The 25829-nt window shown below is 42.3% G+C and overlaps 2 protein-coding genes across 8 annotated transcripts in view; both read right to left on the reverse strand.

Moving 5' to 3' along the window:
• NR2C2 (nuclear receptor subfamily 2 group C member 2) overlaps positions 1 to 10092 on the reverse strand; it is a 56638-nt gene extending 46546 nt beyond the window's left edge. For 2 of the 4 annotated variants that reach the window (XM_084902592.1, XM_084902590.1), the window contains exon 1: positions 9773 to 10092. The gene's annotated coding sequence lies outside the window, so the exon portion shown is untranslated. Of the gene's footprint in view, positions 1 to 8632; positions 9078 to 9772 lie in introns of those variants that run through there. The other 2 variants (XM_084902593.1, XM_084902591.1) reach the window with 1 other exon arrangement.
• Positions 10093 to 11816: 1724 nt separating this feature from the next.
• Positions 11817 to 25829, reverse strand: part of FGD5 (FYVE, RhoGEF and PH domain containing 5) — a 120873-nt gene continuing 106860 nt past the window's right edge. For 2 of the 4 annotated variants that reach the window (XM_084902556.1, XM_084902555.1), the window contains exons 20-21: positions 21659 to 21813; positions 11817 to 20801 (exon numbers count right to left, since the gene is read on the reverse strand). In XM_084902556.1, coding sequence (XP_084758682.1) covers positions 20765 to 20801; positions 21659 to 21813 — 192 coding nt within the window. In that variant the 3' untranslated portion in view covers positions 11817 to 20764. Of the gene's footprint in view, positions 20802 to 20821; positions 21814 to 25829 lie in introns of those variants that run through there. The other 2 variants (XM_084902554.1, XM_084902553.1) reach the window with 1 other exon arrangement.

Raw genomic sequence — 25829 nt, forward strand, 5'->3', positions numbered from 1 at the left:
ATAACTGTAATTTTGCTACTGTTATGAATCATAATGTAAATATCGGTGTTTTCCGATGGTCTCAGGCAACGCTGTTGGTGGTTCTCAACATGAGGAACTGCATCAAAGGGTCGCAGCATTAGAAAGGTTGAGAACCACTGCTCTAGAATGAAAAGCTCCACGAAACAGTGTATTGTGTCTACATGTAGTTTGAAAAACCAGTCACTAGCACAATATAATTTTGCATTTGAAGTCTGAAAAAAAAACAAAAACAAAACAAACCCACAAAAAAACACACCACCTATTGCTTTGATACTACAAACTACAAAAAAAAACATTTAAAAACAACCTTCTTGTTTTATCTAAGCATGATAATACTGACAGTAACTGACATTTCCTGAATGATTTTTCTATACCAGAAACTGTATTTATAAGCACTGTGGACAAAACATTATATTCCTTGGTACAGAAACTTGAGGTCTTCAAAGGTTGATCCTTGGCCTATTCAGCTCCCTAACCCTTGAAGATTGCTCCCACACACAATAATGTTCCCGGAAAAGATCACATAGTTTAAGTAAAAAAAGAAATTGCCACAGAATATTTTTCAACAGTAGTTTTAAGCTAATCAAGTTGAACAACTACCAATCCTTTTTAAGCAACTGTTGTGAAATAGTAAATGAACTGACTGCTGAGAATTAACAATGACAATAATAAGAAGAGAAAGTCCTTGTCCTTGAAGAATTTTAGAAGGAAACCAAAAAGAGCTATGCAGTGTTAAATGCTACAATGAATGTCCAAAGGAAGAAGCATCTCGCTGCTTGTAGTAGTTTTATAGGAGAGAAGCTGGGTCTTGAAGGAAGAGTAGAAATTCAATAAGCAAAGAAGAGAATGGGGAGAGTTCTAAGTAGAGACGACAGCTCATACAAACTGGTAGGTATGAAAGAGAATGACGTATTTGAGGAACAGTAGAAAATCTGGTGGGGGGGTTATTGGAGAGGTCAGGAGAGGAGGAGGATAGGATAGATAACAGAACTACCAGAGGTTTGGCAGGAAAATGAAGTAATCATATCTGGATCTTAAAAAAAAAACAACCTTTAGGCAACAGTATGGAGATGATAAAAAAGGAGAGACTATAAATGGAGGGCCAGTTAAAAGGGTGGCAACAAAGACTATGAAGTATGAAGGCACAGTCTTAAACTTAAACGTTTTTCCTGTATTGCACATGTAGGACAACAAGGTACAATACATAAAAACTATAACACAGACCACAGGATGATGGAAGTAAAACTATTATTGCCTGACTTTATGCAAGCATAGGTTTTATAACATATTCTTTCAACTACAATGAGATCAATATCACCCTTTTAATAACAAAGAAGTAAACTATGGTGACTTTGAATAGGCTCTTCTAGGCTCACAAAAAGTGTACGCTGACCAAACTTTGCAACTAAAGTTTCTTTTGTGAAGCAGAGCTGCCAACCAGTGAAAGCTGGTCTTTTGACTGAACACCCAAATAGCCACTAAGTCTCCAGGACAGCTCAGCTATATTCTCCACAGGAGCAGGCTTAGGAATCAGGGTCTCAAATAACAATAAACAAACCCTGGGGCAAGGAAACTTTGTCTTTATTGATAGGAATGGGTGAGCCTGCCTTTCCCTTCAAAATCAAACGATTCACATTATCCATATTTATATATTACATGGCCCATAATTATATAACATTCTAAAATATCCACTGTCTTGATATTTTCTCATCTAAACAAATATACTGGGTTGTAAGGCTCGGGCACTAACTTGATCTTTCTGACACTAAACCACATGAGGTTATTATGAAGATTAGATCTTAAATATGTACTGTGTTTCCCCAAAAATAAGACATCCTCCGAAAATAAGACCTACTTACAGGTTTCCTTCTGAGTGAAATATAAGGTATCCCCTGAAAATAAGGCCTCCCTTAGGCTAAACATGAGAGATTTGGTCGACTGATTCTGAAAGAAATGGAGTCACAAGAAATTCACCAGGAAATTCAGGAATTGGATTCTTATGATGATGTTCCAGAAGATGATGACATGATTGTCATTGAATAAATGAGTAAATTCTTGATACTGTAGGATTCACAGTTTGTCTGGTTTGTGTTGACAACTACCGTACTACCGTACTGTATACAGGTAATAAATTTCCTTTATTTTCATTTAACAATAAATGTGTACCATATTCTTCATGAAAAAATAAGACATCCCCTGAAAATAAGACCTAGCGCATCTTTGGGAGCAAAAATTAATATAAAATACTGTCTTATTTTCGGGGAAACAGGGTATGTAAGAGCCTAACTCAGTGCCAGGCACATAACAGACATGCAATACATGGAAGCTACTATTGTACAAGGAGATGGTGCCACTTTTACTTTCTCAAAGAAATTTGAAAGCAATAACTCAAATCTATAAAATGTGTATTACACTTAGGAATAGGTCTTTCATTTCGACATAAGATCCACATGAAATTAACTATATTTAAATGCTTCATATGCTCATACAGCATTTGTAATTCATTGTTAAATTGTATAACTGGACAAAATGAAAGGACTAAATTAAGACAAATCTCACAAATATTTAAAAATAAACCAATACCTAATAACTATTTTCAAAATACTATATGGGTAATAGAACAACTTGATAGGTCCAAGCTATTCAGTGTAAGTTTTGTTATGCTGTGATGACTGTCAGTCTTTTTTTTCTTTTTATTGATTTCAGAGATGAAGGGAGAGGAAGAGAGAAATATCAATGAGAGAGAAGCATTGATTGGCTACCTCCTGTATGCCCCACTGGGGATTGAGCCCACAACCTGGGCATGTGCCCTGACCGGGAATCGAACTGTGACCTCCTGGTTCATAGGTCAACACTCAACCACTGAGTAACACCAGTTGGGCTGTCAGTCTTTTTATTCATACTCATGGGAAAATAAAAACTGAAGAATCTAGATAGCCTGAAAGAGGATTTAAAAAAAAGAGAGAGAGAAATACATAGCTAAAGATTTGAAATCATAGATCAAGACTTGAAACCAGGATATGGAAATCAAGTAGCAGATTTAATATAATAAAACTAGAGGCCTGGTGCATGAAAATTCATGCACTTCGGGGGGGGGGGGGAAGTCCCTCAGCCTGGGAGCCCTCAGGGGCGGGAGGCGACCCAGTGATCAGGGGAAGGCGATGCCCTCCATCACACCTCTGCTGCTGCCATTGCTGGCAGCACAAGTCTCAGCCGGCCGTGGTTACCTGAGCCCTGGGCGGCCGGGCAGCCACCATCTGAGGCTTGCCCACCAGGCAGCTGGGGGACTGAGGGCAGGTCTGACTGCACTGTGTGTCTGCTGTCTCTGCAGCTGGGCTGAAAGGACTGTGGGACTCCGGTGGGGCTGAGGGAACTGGGCGCCACCATCTTTGTGAAGGTGTGACAGTCAATTTGCATATTCCCTCTTTATTAGATAGGATGTCCATCAAAAGAAAGGCTCATGGGAATGCCTCTAAGGTCAAGTTCAGATATACATCCTGGGACTTCAATCAGAAATCCTGTCACTACTTCCTTAGACTCAAAGATTACTTGCTTTTAGGTCAGGTGATTTCCTGCCCTACACAAGAAACTTATAATTGTAAGGGACTATAAGAAAGGGACAGCAATGACCTATGTGTGCTAGGAGGTGGTAAAGATTAAACAGTGGGGAAAGAAGTGGTTCTCATCTATGGAGTTCTCATGCTACCAGAGCAGTACTGCAACTTTCTGAGCGACTTCCTGCAAAAAAAAAAAAAAAAAAAAAAAAAAAAAGTAATAATAAAATAAATAAATCATTGTACTGATTTTTCTCACCTTTCCGGGGGCCTAAGTGTAAGGGTGATAAGAACTCTCTTCATTTCTATTAGTGTGAGACAGGGACAGATGGATGGAAGGAAAGCAGGACAGACTTCCTGAGAATCTACAATGTGCCTTATAAAAAAGGAGGCATCACTTAATCCTTAAAATACCTTCTGAGTAGGTATTATCACAATACATAAGAAAAAAAAACAAAAAACAAAAGCAAAAACAAAACAGCCTCAGAAGTTTAATCAACTTGTTTCAAGTCTTCCAGGCCTAAGAACACAACATTCCCTCTCTACCACAGTGTCCTTCAAAAATAATTTCCCAGAAAAAGTCAAGAGGAAGGAATCTTTTAAAGTGACAGGAGAGAGCTAATTACCTAAGGCAGGGGTCTTCAAACTATGGCCCGCGGGCCACATGCGGCCCGCAGAGGAGTCTGATCCGGCCCGCCAGGTTTTTTGGGCAGTGAGCGCAGCCGAGGTGTTACAGTAGGAATTAGTAGTTCATATAGTCCGGCCCTCCAGCTCTCTGAGGGACCGTGGTCTGGCCCCCACTTTAAAAAGTTTGAGGACCCCTGACCTAAGGAAACAAATTGCTTGAATCAATAAGCTAAATCACTTAATAACTTAGTTTATACAACCACTAATTCCTAAATACAACAGGTTATTTTGTTATAATGTTGATGAGATACCCTAGAAACTTAACTCTTGTTTATATCAAGTAGCCGGTGTAAAATTAGTTTCATTATATGTTTCACTTAAAGTCACATAATCTACTGACAACATTCTTGAATGTGCCTTTTGATACGATGCTCTTTCCTTCATTTGAAAATTTCCTTTTTTTTAAAAACTGTCTTTTACTTTAGAAAAGAAACAAATTTAAGTTTAATTTTTAAAAAAATATGCATTGCATTAAGTAACAAACGTGTTCTGATTACCAGTCTTTTCAGCCAAGAGCTGACCTAAAGTCTGTGCTTTAAACCATGTTAAACATGATTTTCAATTCCAGGCTTACTTAATCTAATAAAAAGATATATTATTGCAGAAGCAATAAGGGAGGGTGAGAGAAAGAGAATGAGAGTGGTACACAGAAGCAGGCAGTTACTGAAAGTGCATGTGTGAACAGACAGTAGGAAACTTTTTTTGCCTTTTTTTTGTTTTGTTATCAATACATGAACAATAAATGTAAGTAAGGTGACCCCCAGTAAAACCATGAAGCCTTCAAGTTCGAGTCTAGCACTGCCAACTTCTCCTCCTCACTCTTCAGTAGCATTCATCCAATTTTCTAGGCCTCAATACTTTTCACACCTCCCACTAATCCAAACAGAACAGAATATCCTCTTTACAGTTGTTAAGAAACTCCTCCGTATCAACTTGTTAACATTTCCAGGGCTTAGAATAATTATGGAATGAAAGGTTTCACCTATTTAGGGACTTCAGGCCTATTACAGTGGGAGAGTTAATTTTTATTGTCCCTAAAAATCACACTTTCCCCGAGGTTAGCTTTCATCAGTATAGGTCCAGGAGTAAAGCAAAAACGACAGTTGAGTGAGCTAGCTTATTTCTTTCTCATTCTAACAATTCACTTCCCATACCTCTGCTCCAAGACTCCAGATGCCAGGGGTATGAATTTGCTTCTTCTCTCCTCATAATAAACCTATGCCATGCCCTAATCTGAACTTTCATCCTTTCTATCTACTACCACTCATCATGTGAGCTATGCTACTTGAGCTGCAATTCCCACACAGTCATGACTTTTGGTACAGAGCTCTTGTTGTTAAAACTCTCTAGCACTCAGGGCACCTGAAGAGAGGATGGGGAACCAGTAGCAGAAATAAATGGCAAGGGATATGGGGAAGCAATGGCAGGGATGGCAGGGAATTACAAAGAGAATATCAGCCGCCAGTCAGGTTAGGTTGTGAGACTCCAAGATGATAACGTGATGGACACATTTATTTAAGTTTCTCATAACCAGTAATAAAGTAAAAAGAGCTGAACAAAACTCTTGTTAAGTTTTGCATCAGGTGTGAGGCTGGACTTGAGCTCAAAGATGGATTTCCTTCATAGATTCAGCCTATGTGGTACTGATTAAGGGGAATGAGTATCTGCTCTAGGATGAGCTTTGGGACTGAAGAAGCATATGACACACAGGTAAGAGAACTCAAAGACAAAAACCCCAAGTGACAAAAAAGCCCTCCATATGTGGAGACACTAAGGTAGCTAGACACAAAAGGCCAGCGGTTCAGTGCCAAGGTTGAAGGGGGTCTGCTCTACACAGACCCACCTGCCTTGTTCTATTTAACTTGGAAAAATGACTCCTACTCCTGGTCCCAAACTCAGTTTTGGCTCCCTCTGCCCACCCCGTCCCGCCATTTTAAAAGTGGAAAATCTATAAGTCTCAGAGAGGCTACCCACTCAAGGTTCCAGGGATAGGTGTTGAACTGTTACTTGACTTCTTGGAGACAAATGTAAGACTTTGCGGAATTCCTCAAAAAGTAAGATATTACACATATGGGTTTTATTTTCTATCAAGACATGTTCATGAAAACAAAATTTCAAGATTATCTTAAATACAACTGTTGAAAGCAATAAATAAGTAATTTAATGTTGTAAAACAACATTAAACTATCAGTCCTTTAGTTAACCTGAATAATTCAAGGAATCAAAATTGTTGATCAAGTGATATAAAAAAATCCTATGACAGGATGGAAGAATCCAAAATCAATGATTTAAATAAAAATGTAACTGCTAATTGGTTTTAAAATATTATAACGTTTTATTTTTAAAATCAGTACTATACAACCATGGCCAGTGTGGCTCAATTGGCTGAGCAATGTCCCATGCACCGAAAGTTTAGTGGTGTGATTCCAGTACGGGCACATGGGGTTGCAAGCTCCATCCCCAGTAGGGGTGTATGCAGGAGGCAACTGATGAATGTTTCTCTGTATCATCAATGTTTCTCTCTCTAAAATAAAATATAAAAACACATAAAAAGCCCTAGCTGGTTTGGCTCAGTGGACAGAGTGTCAGCCAAATAAGCCCCCACAAAAAGGTACCATTAGACAGCAGTAACTTAGTTACCAGTGATATCATAAATTATCAATTAATTCACTCAACACATAGTGCCAGGCACTCTGCTAAGTGCTGGGAATATAATGATGAACAAAATAATTCCTGCTCTTATGCAGTTTACCGCATGGTAAGGGAAATAATATCAAACAATCATATAATGGAGTATAATTACAAAGCGAGACAAAGGTTATAATGGAAAAATACAGTGTAGTAAAAGAATGTGATCTACGATGACTCTCATCGATGTTTCTAACTCTCTCTCTTTCTCTCTCCCTACTTCTCTGTACAAAATCAATAAAATATATTTTTTTAAAAAAGAAGAAAAAAAAAAAAAGAATGTGATCTAGATTGGCACTGGGCATCAGAAAGGGCTACCCTAAGGAAGTGATGCTTGTGCTGAAATCTGCAGGACTAGGGTGTGCGGGTGTGTGTGAAAGGGCCTGGGGTTAAGGTAAGTATTTAGAGTGCAGGGGGTTAGGGGTACAGAGATATGAAAATGATGGAACATCTTAGAAAGTTTTATAACAGCAGGAAAAGGATCTCCACAATTACATCGGTTCTAGTGGGGTATAAACTACGTAATGCTTGTAAGAGTCTTATAAATTGTCAAGCACCCCATACTTTTTGTTACATTATTAGTGCCATTACTCTGTTTTCTAAATAAATTTTTGGTCTGGAGGTCAATTAATAACCAAAAGCAGAAAGTCAAAACTAGAACCCCAGTGTTCCAATCTAGTGTTTTGCCCCTATACCACAATGACTAAAAATTTCACCGTTTATATCCTTTAACTCCAATTACAAGTATTTACTATGTGCAAGGCGCTTTATTTACATTAACCCATTTAATCCTCAATTCTAAAAGGTTCTATTATTGTCCAGATGAGGACAGTAAGGCTCAAAAACGTTAAGTAACTTACCCAAAGTCACATGGCTAGTAAATGCTGACACTGTTAATGAACACAGTAATTAGCTTTGGCTTAAAACATTTTATGTGTGTATGTACATGCATATATGGGGATGATGACAGGGGGAAAACAGAACTTGTGTACCGAACCACATTCACACATACTTGAGGACATTAAACAGTGATTTAGTCACCTCTGTATTCCCAGTCTAGCACCTAATTCCTGAGGTATTCAGGGGCTCCGCAAATATTTGATGAATTGAAGTTGGATATAAGGGGCCGACAAAGGATTCGAATCTGTAAGTGATTTTCTGAGGCTTTCCCCGTAAGTCATATATTTATCAGCAATTCATTTGACGGCTATATTTTCCTTGACTCTTTTTCATTGTTAAATTGAAGATTTATTCTCTATTACCTTTGTCATATCTCACAGACTTTAGCTGAAGATAGAGTAGGATAATAGGAAGAACAACAAGCTAGTTCCAACCAATCTACAGCCTGTTCCCAATCACACCAAATGCTTTCTTTCCCTCCTGGGCCTTTACACCTGTGGTTCGTTTTCTCTCTGACTATTCCTTCCTTCCTTAGGTTCCTGGGTTCAAACACCGCCTTACAGAGGCCTTCTCTGACCACCCAACCTAAATTTGCCTCCATATCTTCTTTAATTCAGTTTCATTTCTTTTCTGGAATTTACCATTCTCTGAAGTCATATTTTTGTCCATTCATCTCCATCCCCAATCCTACGAGGGGAGAGAAGGCTTGTCTAGCTAAGTTCTCTGGATGCCCCCAAACTAAGCAAACAAGCATTTAATCGATGAATGAGAAGAGAATTTACCTGATTCACCTGTGTTCTCTCAAGCCTTCAATACATTTAAGCTTTCCATCCCTGGCGCTTCTACACCCGATTTTCAACACCAACACCATTTTTACAGTGCTTAGGGGCTCACAAGGTAACTTGGACTCCATTTTCTGAGCAGAGCACTCAACGATCCTGAGAAGGGAGGTCCGGCCTGGCGAGAACGCCCATTCTCCCCATTTTTACAATCTAGGGAACGGCGCCTCCAGATTCTCCCGCGGCGGCGCCGGAAATACAAGGAAGGAGCCCGGCCGTGAGAGGCGTCCAGATGGCTTCCAGTCCTTCTCACGGCTCAGCGACATGCACGCAAGAGGCTTCGCCACCTTTATCGCTAGGGATCAACACTACCCATCCTGGACGCGTTCCAGGCCCGGGGAAACCGCGCGGCCCCTCGCCGCGTCCCCCGTGCTCCGACTCCCGCCCAGGCCGCGCCCCCATGACCCGAGAGCCCAGGCTGCGCCCCGCCCCTGCCCCCGCCCCGCCAGGATCGCAGCGCCCCGCGGGGACCGCCCCCTCTTGCCCGAGCCAATCAGCAGGGCCTCGGGGGGAAGGAGCGCAGGTCCTGGCCCTCCGACGTGGGCACCGATTGGTCGGCGAAGCCGTCGCTCACGAGGCGACACTCCGGGCCCGCCCTTCCCACTCCCCTTCAGGAAAAACGGCGGTTGGGCCGAGGCGGCCGCCAACGGCACCCGAGGAGCGAAAGGGCGAGGAGTCAGGGAAGGAGGGAAGGAGGGACCACAGGGATGAGGAGGCTGACGAGAAGGAGGGAGTTCGGCCCTGCCAAAGCCTTCTTCATCGAGAACAAAATGGCGGCGCTGGCGGATGGCCAGCTGTGAGGCGGGGCCGCGGCCATTCCCCCCCTCTGTCCCCACCCTCGCGCCGGCCAGGCCGGTCAGGGGGGGCCCTGCTCGCTGCTCCCGGCGCGGGCGGGGAGGGGAAGGGAGCGGCCCGGCCCACTATGCAAAGCGTCCCGCGCCGCCGCTGCCGCCCCGTGGCAAAGGTAAAAAGGTCGGGTTCAAGCCGCCGACTCGGCGCCTCCATGTCCGCGCACCAGGCCCGCCCCCTCCGCCGCCGCCGCCGCCAGCCCGACCCCGCCCCGGCCCCTTTTTCAATTTTTACCTCAGGATTTGGCGCCAAAGCAGCTTCGAAGCAGGTCCCGTGTCTGCGACGGGCGGCCCCCGGCGCGGAGGGCAGAGCGTGGGGAGGCCGGGCTCCCGGCGTCGGCGGATGGCGGGAGCCCCGGGGCCGCAGGCTCGTGGGGCAGCGGACCGAAGAGGAGACGCCGAGGTAAAAGCGGGGGCGGGCCCGGGGGCGCCGCCGGGGTCGCGGGGAAGGGGGAGTTTGTTATTGTTTTTGTCAGTGAAAGGTCAGAGTTCGTGACCCCGGTGCCGCTGCCGCCGCCGCCCGCGCGCTGGTAGGAGGAGGGCGAATGTTCCTCTTCCTCTTCCCGGCGCCAGCCTCGCCGCGGCCGCGGGGGGCGGGCGAGCACGCGATTGGCTGAGCCGCGCGCGCGCACCGGAACGCCGCGGCCGGCGCCGCTTCCTCCGGCCCCTGGCGGGCCGGGCGGCGGCCGCGCGGGGCGGATGCTCGGGGCTGCGCGGTCCGTGCCGAGGCCTGGAGCCGGGACTCGGTCGACACTGCAGTCGAGACGAAAAAAAAAAAATCGAATTTAAACGGCGCGGCCGTCACTGTTCTCAGGGTAAAGGGTGGGTTGGCCGGCCGTCTCAGAGACCTGGGCAGAGCGGGACACCGTTATTCGGGTGCAAGCACGCCCCTCGGGGGAGCGGAGGTGGGGGGCCGGGCTGCGAGCCCGCGGGCGTGGCGGGGACTGCGTTTTGGCTGTGACCGCCTCCACCAAAGCCTCCCGCCGCCGCCGTCGAGCCGGTGGAAGAAGCGGTGACAACGCAGAGCAACTGGAGATCGGAAGGGGGGGTGTGGTTTATTGCGTGGGTTTGGGCCCTCCTGCATCTATACGACTTGTGTTTTAAAGGTCCGAGGAAACCCTTCACTACCTGTTACGGTCTTTTAGTGACCGTATGGTCCAAATCTCGAGTCTGTGCTCTTGCCCTCGCGTCTTGGCACTTGTAAACAGCGGTACAGAAGTATGTACAGCCCTGGCCGTGTGCGTGTGGTGCATTGGTTAGCGCGTCCTCCCCATGCACCTGAAAGGCCGGTGCGCGTGCTGGGGGCACCAATGGATGTTTCTTTCTCCTTCTCCCTAAAATAAGTAAATAGATAAAATCAACAAGCATCTTCTGGTGAGGATTAAGAAAAAAAGTATATATAAAGCAACTCTTTGCAAAATAGGTTAGATATATAAAGGAAGTTGCTTCTCTTGACCCTATGAGTCCCTTAAATATTTCTCTTTACTTATGGTTTTGACTTGCTTTGGAGGATGCAGACCTCCGAATGCTTAGGCTGGACTCTCCTCAGTCATCATTCTTTGTAGGTTAGTGACCCTCTGCTGAAAAAGCCATTTGGGCTTTTATCAGGTTGACCCCTACTTTGAGTATTTTGTCCTTAGTCTTATATTTCTATTTGATAGGAAATGCTTTAAACACATCGATTTTCCCTTCTTCCTTTTTGATACCCTGCAAGAAAGTAAGTGGGAAAAAGTTAAATTTTTTAATTTCTTGCTAACATATTCCTGCAGCTGGAAGGGGCCTTAAGAGATGATATGGTCTAATCCTCTTGTGGCAGGAAGATTTTACAGGAGAGATGGATAAGAACCAGAAAGTCAAGTGATAGGCCTAAGGTAACAGTATTGTAATGGGCCATCCTTGTAACCACAAACTGCTTTGCAATTTTGTGTTCTTTTTCAAAAATTAAGTTTTTAATATTAAATATTGCTTCTAGATATAGTTTAAAAATACATCCATTGGTGAATTTTGGGGTTTTTATTGCAAACACATTATAATTATACTAGATTTTGAAATGAATTCTAAACAATAATGTTTATAGGATGGCTTATATTTCCAATGCCCAGATGCTACCAGTGTAGTAAGTGAAGCCAGGACTCTGATCTGGTTTGACATTAAGGCTTATGCTGTAAAACCAGTGTTTCCCAAAGTGTGGTACGTGTACCCTCAGGGGTACGGGAAGAGTTTGGTGGGGATATGCACAGCACCGTGCTTAGCTGCGCCTAATTCTACGATCTCATGAGTACAAGGGGTACTCAGCGTTACGAAAATTATAGAAGGGGTACACATATGTCAAAAGTTTGGGAAACACTGCTGAGTAAACTATATTGCATCAGTGGCCCTGTTTATAATAGTATTCATTAAATTCTCAAAGGTTAGTTGTTTAATATTAATCTTGACCCAGTTGAGTGGCTTTTATTTTCTTGAAAACAGATGCAGATGTAAATACAGATTGTAAATAATACCAGCAGGTAACAAGCCTCTGCAGCTGAGGTTGGCACTGTCATAGTGCCATATTTCGCTCCATTGTGTTTTTGCTAGAAATCTTTTTAATAAGAACTCTTTGTAACACTTGGATTTTAAATCACAAAAATTATTCAAGTTGTATTATACTATACATTTGTTGTTGTTGTTAACCCTCACTCAAGGATATTTTTTCCTCCCATTAATTTTTAGAGAGCATGGAAGGGAGGGACAGAGAGTGAGAAACATCACTGTGAGAGAGACACATCAATTGGTTGTCTCCCAAATGTGTCCCAGTTGGGTAGGGATCAAATCTCAATCCAGGTCCTTGCCCTTGACTGGGATTCAAACCCTCAACCCTTCAGTGGTTGTCACTGAGCCACATTGGCCCGAGTAGTCAAGATTTCTTTATTTTAAAGGTTGAGAAAGCACTGTTCAAACAAATGTGGATATTTCCTAATAATTGACAGTGAGAAAAAGTATAGCTGACCCTGGCCAGTGGGCTAAGTGGTTAGCGTACCGGCCTGTACACCAAGGGCACAAACCTGGATTACAGATTCCATCCTCCTAGGTCCTATAGGCAGCCAATCTCGTTCTTCTCTTCTCCCTCCCTCACTTTCTCCTTTCCTCTCTAAAAAATCAATGGAAAAAATATCCTCTGGTGAGGATTAACAAAAACACATACATACATACATACATACATACACACACACACACACACACACACACACTTCTTAACTAGAGAATTGCCAGTCCCCCAGGGGCTCTGAAACAGTAAGCTTTGGGTAACAGTATTGGGGGCCTGGCATCAATTTCTGCTGAACCTGAATTACTGACCTAATTTCAAAAACATTAATTGGCTACAAAACAAAAAAACAGTAACAAAACTTTGTTTCACCTTTTGAAATGCAGGTTAGGCTAAGTTTTCTTTTTAACTACTTGCCCATACCTGAAGCTTATTCATTCACAGGGACAGGGGACTCCAGGGGAGTGATAACATATCTGCCCTTATGTGGCACCTACCCGGACTATGAACTCTGTATCAAGATATGCCTTGTCCTTCTCTATCTCAGCCCTTAACATGGTACCTAGAACAAAGTGATATGAAGTGGACATTATTGAAAGAATGTTTTTCCCAGCAGTGTATAGCAGTATTCACATTGTCCCATCTTTTTGGTTTTGTGTTTCGTTTTTACAGATGAAAACAAGTTTTGGAGACTTCTGGCTCCTTGTACAGGGGTCTGTGGATGAGACCCTCGTGTTCCCTCTGTGGTCATCTGGGAAGGTCTTTTCCCCTCCCACACACTTAACTTGGCTGTTCTGCAGTCAATCATTAATTGACTTAACTTTGAACTTTTAGAGGTCAGGAACTACTATATCCTGAAGTTTCATTTTGTACCTAGCACAGAGTAAATAAACATGTTTTGCCATCCAAGAGTATTTTTAATTTGCATTTAAAAGATAAATGTTGATCTCTAGCAGGTATTGATAAATGGTTAGAGCATCGGCCTGTGGACTGAAGGGTATGCACCCTGACTAGATCCCTGACTCTGGGTCAGGGTACATGCAGGAGGCAACTTATCAATGTGTCTCTCTTAACATCGATATTTCTCTCTGTGTCTCCCCCTCCCACTCTCTAAAAATCAATGGAAAAAATATTCTCAAGTGAGAACAAAAAAAAAAAGTGGATAAAAATCAAGTTTTGATTAAATGACAGTTATAGATGCACTAAGTTATTATCAAGGAGATTTACTGGTAAGGGTATTGCGTTTGTGATAGTAATAGTTTCCCTTTTTATTTTCATAAAGGCTTAATAATTACCTTCATAAGTACTTACATACATCTTTGTATCAATTTTTCTGTAATAGCTTATGCTTTATTGCTATATATAATTTGTGAACTTCTGTTTATATCATATAATTATGACATGTTTATAAAATAAACTTTTAAACCTATAATTGTTGTTAGTCTTGTTTGTTAAGAATGTGGAATCTGAACTGATGTAATTGCAGAATAGCAGATTGCATGTTCCTTACACTTACATATTATCTTGTTTAATATTCAAAATAATTATATTACCTTGCTTTTACAGCTTAAGAAGCTGAGATTTTAACAGAGGCAGAGGCTCTAACTGGTTTGGTTCAACGGGTAGAACATCAGACCATAGACTAAAGGGTCGCAGGTTTGATTCCAGTCAAGGGCACATACCTCAGTTGCAGGCTCGATCGTTGGCACGATCTCTGGCCCTGGTGGAGGTGTGTGCTGGAGGCAATCAATGTCTCTCTCACATTGATGTTTCTCTGTGTCTCTTCTCCCTTGCACCCTCTCTAAATAAATAAATAAATAAATAAATAAAATCCTCTAGTGAGAATTAGCGACAACAAATTAAATGGAGGCAGAATGACTTCTAAATCACATGGCTAGCAAGTGGTGGAACATTTATTAAAAGTTATTTCTGCTTATTTCCTCTCTTCTGTCCTTGAGAACTTTAAGAGTGGTAAAAACTCTTTTACCCACTTCAATGATTCTGTTAAAAGTCAGGCTCTGTCACAGAAGGCCACTTAGATCTTAATTTCTATTAAATTGGCCCTTATTTTTCCCAGGAAGAGAAAAGGGAAAGACTGACCCCGAGCTGGTCATAGGGGCGGTGGGACACTGGAACACCAGAAGAGAGTACTGGAGCCTTATCCAGCATGACTTTTACTGAAAGTCATGTCCCTTTAGCTTCTGACCTGGGGTTTCCTGGGCCTTGAAAAGGTATTATTTCCAAGTTGTAATTTGGTTCAAATATCTTGAAGCATGATGTAAAATTAAATTCTCAAAAAATGCACCTGTCCTTGGTCCCTGGTATATGATATGGATTGCTCAGAAGGAGGTTCTATCTGTCTATTTTTAATCCTCACCCGAGGATATTTTTCCATTGATTTTTAGAGGGAAAGACAGAAATATCGATGTGGAGAAACATATCGATTTGTTGCCTTCAGGGCCCAGGCTGGGGAGAAGCCTGCAACGTAAAGAGTCATTTCTTTATTTGACATAAAATGAAATTGAGTAACGAATTCTTGCTGTATAGGCCAAACCTTTTCATGTTTCAAAATACCCACTTGAAACATGCTGCCAATTAAATGACGATCTACAGATGGCTTTACCCTTTTGCTTCATAACAAAAAAGGATCTAAATACTTTTTATGGAAGATTATGTGGTGGTCAAAGGGAATGGTTCTTCTGATGGGCAGATTTTTTTGGTTTTTCAAGTTACAGAAGTACCTTTATTTTACATTTTGTTTACAAAGGAGCAGTATAATAAGGGACAAAGGAAATAAAAGGATAGGCATACATATTTACATAGCAAGTACAGGCAAAACTTTCAATACTAGCATTTATCAAATTAGTTTTAATCATCACCCTCAGAAAGAATTTTAGGAGGTTCAACCTATATAATTCAAGCTATGACTATCTTAATGAAAAATTATATCCTTTGAAAATCTCCAAGGTCCTGGATACTAAGAAACCAGATCACTACCATTTTTTTTTTTTTTTTAAAGATTCAAATGCTCTTAGGATATCATAACTGTTTTAAGAAATTGTTTTTGGAAAACTCAAACATACTATCATTTGCTGAGTAATACAATATATACTTAGCTCACATTAATTTCTTAATTCATTAAAATGTCTCCTAAGACTCTACTGTTCTCTAATGAGAAACATTAAGTCATTTACTATTTATCTCTTAGGAAAATCATTCAAAGTGGGTAGTCAGCCTTTACCTAACTACCACCAGTAATCAATCAACTGCTGAATCTTCCAATACCAGCGACAGGTATTCAAAATTCAAAGACTTCTCAGACCTCTGCACTAATATATCTTGGTGTTAAGATTCATGTTTTTTAAAGGCCTTTCACTCAGTGTCTAAAAGTGGCATTCCTTGAGTTTTTTAATGAGATGATTTCAACCTCACATCCTATTCACTACAGGTCAGGACATGTACCTTGAAGCTAAAGTTTCCTTGGAAAAGCCTTTTCTGCACTTTGTTTGGATTCTGTCCTTCACCTTGGGTGGGGAGAGATGGGACAGTACCCTGTGGCTTTTGACCGTCAGGGTGCCCTGGGCACACTGTCAGAACTGAGTGTCTTAACACCAAAGCCTCTAGGTTCTCTGTTCACATCTGGCCCCTCCCCCACTGTTCCTTAGTTTAGGTTTTATCTGTCCCACTGCAGTGGTTTCCTAACCAGTCAAAGGTGGACCAGCTGCCTCCACACAGCTTCCTTCTTCCCTTCCTCTGTCCTGCCCCTTTTTCTTTTCTTTCTTCTGCTGCTTGAGTATTCTGAAAAAGAGTCATTCCAAAGCCCCTTCACTTTTACAGTTCTTTAAAGGTTCTGCATTGCTGAGGGCTGAAATGAAAACTCAGATCCCTAAGGTGAGAGCAGTGGGGAAGCGGGGGGTCTGGCAGGTAATCTAAAGGACATAAATTTTTATCTGTCAGAGAGAGGGAATTTGACAGGCTGGAAACAGGAGCCCATGTCTTAAAAAGCTGAATCCAGATTGTGTGTCTGTGTGTTGGGGTGGGGGCCTGTTCCTCTTCTAGTTCTTGTTTTTTCCAGAGAAAAATTTCCTGACTCCTGCCAGGCTAGGAGAAGGGCAGTCGCTTGTTTGTATAGGGTGGAATTAGATAGTGATTGTCTCAGGAGAGGTCCGGGCTGGCACAAGTGTCCTGAAGCAGCTTATAGGGCCTAAGAAAAAGCTAGCTCCAGGGACCTAAGCTCTCCCTCCATGGTGGCTGTGAAGACAAGCCTGTAGCCCCAGCCATCAGTGGCAGTCACCAGTCAGCCTCTTGAGAACCAGCCCAGGAATCAAGCCGACAATGGGAAGGTCAGAGAAACCCAAAGAGCTTGATTCTTGGGGATACTCTCTAACCCTGAACCTGCTCTGCTTTGGCACCTCGGCTTACTGAGCTAGTTTTGTAATTGTTTTAAATTAGCATGAGGTTGGTTTCCTTTCACTTGCTCTTGAAAATAGACAACTGACCATTAATGCAAGGAAGCACAGAAGCTTACCTGATCACAGAAGCTGCAAATCACAGGCCAAATCAACTCACAGAATCTTCCAGCATGTTACTTTGCCCTGTAGCAGAAAAAAACTTGGGCTCCAGCCTGCTCCTACCACTCCCAGCCCAGTTCACCTCAGTCTCCACGTAGGGCTTGTGTTCAGAGACGACATTTACATTGTCAATGAAATGAGAGACTGAGGTAGATGAAGAGGAGACTTTAACCATCTTATCATTCAGTGGCCTTAGCAGAGCTCTCAGGTCCTCCACACTGGCTGGCATGGTGCGTGCTCAAAGGTCAACATGAGCACCAGCCCCTCACTCCACACTTGCACACAGGACTAGGCTGCATCCAAGGGGGAATGTGGCCAGTCTGGCCAGAACAATTCAGAACATATTTTTGATACGTAAAAGAAATATTACTAGGACCTAGGAACTCAGTATCCTTGGACACTGCCATGTTTCTTGGGTGTATCGTATTGGCAATAATGAACAGAATTCTTCCTACTTACTAATCCAGGCTGGAAAGACACATTCAGTCTGCAGGGAAGGTGGTAAGCCACTAGATGTTAGTGATGCCAGCTTTCAGTAAAACCTTGGGTTTTATAAAATTTTACTGATTCTGAGAAGCAGGCAGAGGCCAACCCTGCAGAGGTCTGTGTTTTCCTGATCCACATGTGAAGAGCTCAAGGAGAGGTCACTAAAAGCAAACAGAGGGAATAAAAGACCCGATGAAGAAAGGACTTCATGCTACCCACACCAGGCCAGGTTTCTCTCTCACCATTTTATTCTTTTTTAATCCTTACCCACCGATTTGTTCTTACTGATTTCTTGAGAGAGGAAGGGGGGAAGGGGAGAAATAAATACATTGATGTGAGAGAGAAACATTAATTGGTTGCCTGGCATATGTGCCCTGGGTTGTACCTGACTGCATAGGTATGTGCCCTGACTGGAATCAAACCTGCAACCTTTTAGTGTACAGGCTGATGCTCTAACCCACTGGGCTGGTGCTCTAACCCAGCCAGGGCTCGCTCTTGCCATTTTCATGGATAAGAAGGAGGGTCTTTTTTGCATATTGTCTTCATTTTTTAAAATATATTTTTATTGATTTCAGTGAGAAAGGAAGAGGGGGAGATCCTCATTGGGGATGGAGCTCACAACCTGGGCATGTACCCTTGACCGGAATCAAACCTGGGACCTTTCAGTTCGCAGGCCGATGCTCTATCCACTGAGCAAACAGGCTAGGGCTGTCTTCATTTTGTATTATATTGTCACAGAGCAGGTCCCACCACCACAATTCCACTTTGTATAACAATGCCATGCCACAGGTTTATGGTCTTCAGCCCACTGTCACAAACATTCAGTTTACACTTGATCCCCTGAACACTCTGGGAAGCTGGAATGGACTCTGTGTGACCAGTGAAAACACCGAACCTGAGAGCTGCTGTAGTGAGTCACTTGTTCAGGGCCAAGTTCCCATTTCTGAGCCACAACTTGGCAGAATACTGCTTCCTCTCAAGTAACAGCCTTTGCTGGATGCGCCCAGTGAAGGGGCTGTGTTGTGCCCAGGGAGCAAAGCAGATGCCGCGGGGGGCCTCAGGCAACGTTACTTCCCGTGGTGGAGAAGCTGCCCCTTTGTCCAGCCGCCAGCCCCGTGGGAAGGAGCACCCTCCACCCTCCGGCCACCTGTGCCGCTTCATTTGGGCGGGTCCCGAGGGAAGCCAGGTGGCACAGGCATGTAAAATGGGCCGGAGGAAGAGAAGGTCAGGGAAGGAGCAGGAGTAAAGGTGACTAGGAGAAAGTGGCTTAACTGAGTATACAAAGAACCATGGGAAGGACAGGTAAAAACAGGCGTGTCCTTGTCCAGTCACACATGAGCTAGGGAGGAGCTTGGTGGCCCCTGCCACTTCCTTCTACAAAACCCATTGAGTGTATTTGATCTATTGCCCCGCTGTTGTTTTATTTTATTTATTAAGGCAACTAATTCAATGAAAAATAAAAGCCCTATTACCTCTGCTTTACAGAGTATCAGAAATAGGGTATTATATGGTTAAAAAAAAAAAAAAAAAAAAGCCTTCAAATGACTTCCAGATACAATTCTACGAGAAGCTGACAATGGGTGATGGTACACAGCAGGTGGGTGAAGCTTCCTCTGCCTGGTGTGATGTTTTTTGTTTTTTTGTTTTGTTTTTTAACTCGGGGGTCTTAAAGGCCCATTCAAATGTCTTAAGATGAAAATAATTGCACTGGAATTAGGCTCTGAAAATTTAATAAGTCCTGTCTAATCACTTAGTTACAACCTTTAAATATTTAATGCAAACATTTAAAAAGAATTGTCAACTAGAAAAAAAAATTCCCCTGAAAATATTTACTGTCAATAACTCCTTGTGATGGTGCTTTTTACAAAAGGTTTGTCAGCAAATGCCTTTTTTTTTTAGGGAATGGGCAGCAGGAGGATGGGGATAGGATATCAGAAAGTGATACGCACTTTTTATTTTGATGAGAATAACAGGAAATCCCACCCATCCCTCCACCCCCCATTTGCTTTATGTAAAAATACTTCCCGCATAATGAGCAGCAGTCATCAGCGGGAGGTGACTGAGCCCCAGGCACCTAGAGGATATATATCTTCAAGCCACTACTTCTGGGCTCCTCCCTGTGTCCAGAGCCATTGGCCAAGACCACGCATTTACCTGCTGCTCAGATCTTATTTTCCCTTTTTCTCTCTCAGGGTTTCAGTAATACAGAAAGGATTACCGTGTCGAAATAAGAACAGATTTTCATAAACATAACACTGTCAGCCCGTGTGGGGTAAGATTCAGGAAGGCACACAATAAATTAAAGCAGACCCTGTCTCTTTGGAGGGTTTGCAGTGACCTCCAGGGCAAGGGCCGAATCTGCCAGCAGCTGAGCTTCCAGCACTGGTGTAGTGATGAGGATGCTGTGGGAAGGAGGGAGTCTGTCCTTTGCTAAGTCATTGTGTCAGGATACAGGTCACAGGATCAGCCGGAGGAGGAAATCCTCACCGTCCTATCCAGCGACCACCCACCGTCCGTGGTAAGGAGAAGGCTTCCCTCCGAGTGTGGCCACAGCCGGGTTTGCACAAGTCCATTTTCCATACACCCTTGTTGCGTTACTGATGGCGAATCAGTCCACAGAACTCCATCTGCTGTTTACGTAAGTAAATCACTTGGAAACATGAAACTGGAGGTTGTAGCTCAGTAAAACAATAAAGTGCTTTTGATGAGAGTAGTTGTTATTTACTGGTTGTTTCTTGTTTTCACCTGAGGCACCGAAATCAACAATATGAATGGTGACGATGTTTACTAGGAATAAAAATTGAAAAAGCTTGTTTCTACTAAAAAGCCTGCGTTTCTAAAATGTACTTTTCTATGGGTTTCCATGTCTTCAAGTTACTGAATTTTTACTCACTATTGGGTAAGGAAACAGTTTATGCTGGGGTGGAACAGGGTGGCAAATGGGAAGACAGAAGAGGAACTGTCCATAAATATCCCGTGAGGGCTCCACCTCTGAAGGTTTTGAGAGAGGGGGTTCCAGTAGAACAGGCCAGGCCCCCATGCTGAATCCAAAGTGTGTGCAGATTAGTAGCGACACGGATTGGCTTCTGGGTGGGTGCACATATCAACCTAAGAGTCTATTCTGAGTCCACATGCTTGATAACTGCTATAACACACTAGCATCTTCCATGGCCTCGACCCACCTGTAAAACAAAAGAGGAGAGACACTTGGTGTCGTGCCTGTGACTCTAAGTGACTGACTTTATTAGTATTAGCCTAAGGTCAGGGACCATGTTATATTCATATTTATTTGTTTTCCCAGCATTTAGCGAAAGGCCTGGAACACAGCACAAAGGTTTGCTGCATCATTGCATGCCTGTACGAATAAATCATAATAATCTTTAAAAATTGCACAACTGCCCTAACCGTTGTTCCTCAGTGGTTAGAGCACCGGCTTGTGGCCCGAAGGGTTTGATTCCTTGGCCCCACTCCGATTGGGCATGTACGGGAGGCAACCAATCTACGTGACATTCTCACATTGATGTTTTTCTCTTTCTCTTTCTCACTTAGTTCCTCCCTCCTTCCCTCCCACTCTCTCAAAATCGATGGAATATTTTTTCCACTCTCTGAAAATCAATGGGAAAAATATCCTCGGTAAAGATTATAAAAAATAAAATAAGCTGAAGCCGGTTTGGCTCAGTGGTAGAGCATCGGTCTGCGGACTGAGGGGTCCCGGGTTCGATTCCGGTCAGGGGCATGTACGTTGATTGCGGGGACATCCCCAGTGGAGGGTGTGCAGGAGGCGGCTGGTCGATGTTTCTCTCCCATTGACGTTTCTGGCTCTCTATCCCTCTCCCTTCCTCTCTGTAAAAAATCAATAAAATATATTAAAAAAATAAAATCGCACAACTAAGAGTAGGCAGTTCCGATGCTCTGCTGTGGCCCAAAGGGACTTGACGGGATAGGATGGCTGGAGGAGAACAGAAACCAAAATCCTAGGTAATAACTTGTTTTCTTCTGAATGAGAGGCAAGGAAACACATGACTCATTAGTTTGGTACCTCTGAGCTGAACTGGTATCCTCTGCTTTGAAGCTATAAAATAAGGTTTTCTTGTGGAAAAGGTGAAATACAGGTCCTACTTCGCTGCTGCCCTCCTCCTTTTCTGGGGCAATGGTGAACCCTAGCAGGGGCATGCTCTCCATGGCCACTGTGTCCTGCAGAGGACAGAGGAAAAACGGGTATTAAATACGGCGCTATACATAGCTGACAGCTTAGCGTTCACTGATACCTCCCATCTGAGGTGCATGATGAGCCTTTCTGTTGGGACATGCCTTGGACACAGGAAATAACTGCACACATACTTCTCACTCCCGCTTCTTGCCAAGATCAGACATAAGGAGGAAAAGAAGCATCATTTTGTGACAGCCTACTAGGACCCAGGCATGTTCACCTTCACATTATCTTGTTTAATCTTCGCAACGATCACAAAAAATGTCACCTCCATTCTAAGAAGAAACTGAGTCTCAGAGATGGTAAGTAACTTCCAGAGATCCAAAGATCACACAGCATGTAAAGGGCAGAGCCAGAATCTGGACTCATGATCCCCTTCTAACCCCCTTCCCACTGATCCAATTAGTGATTCAGCTGGTTTTCTCAAGTTACTTCTGGTAGCATATCCTGTACTCATTGCCCATGCCCTCACAGGGCTTCAGGATGGAGCACCCAGGGCCTCTACACTATAAAGGTGCTAACCATGCAATGAGATGTACCCAGAGAACTTAGATGGACCTTAAGATCATAGGGCTTGGAAAAAGAGCTTTAATATATAAAGATACTTTTATATACACACATTTATGTAAAAATACATGTTCATAATACAATTTTATTAAACCACATATAAAGGAGATATAATTAAGCACATTAGAATGGTTGTGGGAAGATAAAGGAGGGGAGGAGATTTTATGTGCAAAGGGGAATCAGTTTTCAAAGACTGCTAGATCAGTAAATTCATTTGACAAAATTCAACATCCATTTATGATAAAAAACAAACACCTCAGCAAAAGCTAGCAGTAGAAGGGAACTTCCTTAATCTGACAAAGGGAACCTATAAAATACCTATAGCTAACATCGTACTTAATAGTGACATACCGAATGTTTTTCCCCTAAGACTGGAAATAAGGCAAGAGGGCATTCACTCTTATTAATGAAATGCAACACTATTGTGTAGGTCCTAGCCATTGAATTAAGGCAGAAAAAAACCCTAAAAGATCAGAAAGGAAGAAGTAAAACTATCTGCACTTACAAAGACACGATTGATTACAAAACAACTATAACTAATGAATTTAGTAAGGATAGTCATTAAAAAACTTATTTACAACTAGAAATAAATTATATTCAAAATTGCATCAAAAATATTTAGGTATAGCCGAAACCGGTTTGGCTCAGTGGTAGAGCGTCGGTCTTGGGACAGAAGGGTCCCAGGTTTGATTCCCGTCAAGGGCATGTACATTGGTTTCGGGCATGTCCCCAGTAGAGGGTGTGCAGGAGGCAGCTGGTCGATGTTTCTCTCATTGACGCTTCTGGCTTTCTATCCCTCTCTCCTCCTCTCTGTGAAAAATCAATAAAATATATTAAAAAAATATTTAGGTATAAAGTTAATAGAAATGTAAGAACACATCTCTAAGTCCTTTATACTAAAAACAAGACATTAAGGAGAAATTAAAGAACTAAATAAGAATTAATACCATGTTCATGAATTATAAGATGCCAATATTGTTAAGATGCCAGTTCTCACCAAATTGATCTATAGATTCAATCTCTCTCATAATCGCAGCATGCTTTTTAAAATAGAAATTGAAAAGTTTATGCGGAAACACAAAATACCTAGAATACCCAAAACATACCAAAAGAACAAAGTTGGAAGACTGACACAACCTGACTTAAAGGCTTACTATAAAGTTATAGTAATTAAGACAGCATGGTATTGATAAAAATATCTTTGAAACATAATAGAAAACCCAGAAGTAGACCCACACTTATTCTGTTATTTGCTATGTGACAAAGACATCCAAATAATCCAATAGGGAAAGGAAAATCTTTTCAACAAATGGTGTTGGAACAACTGAATGGGAAAAAATGGAACATCAATAACTACATCACACCATACACAAAAATTAATTTGAAATAGATCTAAATGTAAAAGCTAAAACAGTAATGTTTTCAGAAGAAAATACAGGGGAATAACTGTTACTTTCAATAGACAAAAGTTCCTTAGGACAGAAAACAATAGCCATAAAGGAAAATATAGATAGATTTCACTGAAGACAGAAACTTCTGTTCACCAAAAGATTCATTCATTCATTCGTTCAGAAAATGAACAGGCAAGCCACAGACAGGATATTAAAAAAACATTTCTCTGACAAAAGATTGGTATCCAAGATATATAAAGAACTGTAACTCAAGAACAAGACAACCTACTTTAGAAAATGGGCAAGAGATCTAAACAGGCACTTCTCAAAGTGAAATATACACATGGCCAATAAGCACATAAAAAATATCAGTCGTTAGGAGAATATAAATTAAAACCACAGTGAGATACTATACCTTCACCAGAATGGCCAAAGTTAGAAACTGATAATACCAATGTGTGGAGCAACCTGAACTCCCATATTTACATACATGTTGAGGGGAGTGTAAACTGGTACAGCATTTTGGAGGAGGTCTGGTTGTTTCTTAGAAACACCTAAGTTTCTATGATCCAAGAATTCCAAGCCTAGGTATTTGTCCAAGGTGAAATAAAAACCTATTTCACACAAAAAACCTGTATGTAAAAGTTTAAAGTGGCTTTATTGATAATTTTCCAAAACTGGAAACGACCTAAATGTCCTTCAACTGGTGGATGGATAAACAAACTGGTATATTCACAAAATGGAAGATTACTTTGGCCATAAAAAGGAATGACCTATTGCTATGTATGACATGACTGAATCTCAAAAACATCGGGCCGAGTGGAAGACGTCACCGTGATTCCATTTACATGAAGAGCTAAAGGAGGCAAAATGCATCTGTGGTGGAAAAAAATCAGGCAGGGTGCTGCCTCTGGGACAGGGATGAGGTGGGGATTTATAGGTGGATGCATGATCAAATCCTATAAAACAGCATCTTATCTGTGTACTTCATTATATGTACAATAAATGGTACCTTAAATGAAAATAACAAATAAGGGGAAGTACATTTTGAAAAGCATCAAAAAATAAAAAGGAAGAGGGATGAATGAATAAACAGATACTTGATCAAAGAAGTACAGTAAAATGTTAATTGTATAATCTAGTCCATGGATTTATGACAGTTCACTGAAAATTCTTTCACTATTTATGTTTGAAATTTTTTATATTGATAAATAATAAAATGTTAGAAAAAAGAAAAAAGATGCCTTTATATTAATGAATTCACTTTCTCCCAGGACTATCACTGAATAGCAAGTTTCACTAACTTTGGTCAGTTCAGGGTACATGATGTGTTCACAGTGGTATAGTCAGTGATCCACATTATCAAACTTTTTTTCTTTGATGGAATTTAAAGCTGGTCCTATCACTAGAATAAGCTCCTTGAGAAATTATACAAGTTCCTCTCTGGAAGAATCTACATTTGAAGCATATTTCAATTAGATTCATCTTTTAAAGTCAACTTCTGCTGTTACTTCCATGACAACTGTTGCTCAGAACCATTTTCAGATAGGACTCACCTTCCCTTTGGTGGTTATTTAATTATCACTAGCCTCTGTTCATCTAAGCCAGCATTTCTTCCCAGTGTGTGTGCTGTGCAACGACACTTCCATGTGATGCTCTATGAGGAATGGCCTCTGGTCCGCCCAGCTTGGGAAACCCTCACGTCTTAAGAGATCCATGACATGGCCTCACATATGAGAGATTTCAGAAGTATGACTGTGAGGAAGTCCCACTCACTGCCTACCCAGGGTTCCCCTCGAACCCTGTTTCCAGAGAACCCTTGTGGTGTCCTGTGGAAAGCCTACTCAGGTAGATGCTGCCCTGGGCTGCAGAGGATGGTGCATCACATCTCAGTTTGTCCTGGAAAGATCAAAACTCTCCCCGGCATAGAAAGCCACATCTGAGGACATGCACGTGAAAGACCCCCTCGAAGAGTGCCCAACTCACATAGCACCCCCAAGTCCCTCAGGCCCAGTGAGTCCCCTCTGTATGTCTGTGTCCCT

This window comes from Pipistrellus hanaki (genome assembly GCF_964339955.1).
Source record: "Pipistrellus hanaki genome assembly, chromosome: 13".
NCBI classification, from domain to species: Eukaryota; Metazoa; Chordata; class Mammalia; order Chiroptera; family Vespertilionidae; genus Pipistrellus; species Pipistrellus hanaki.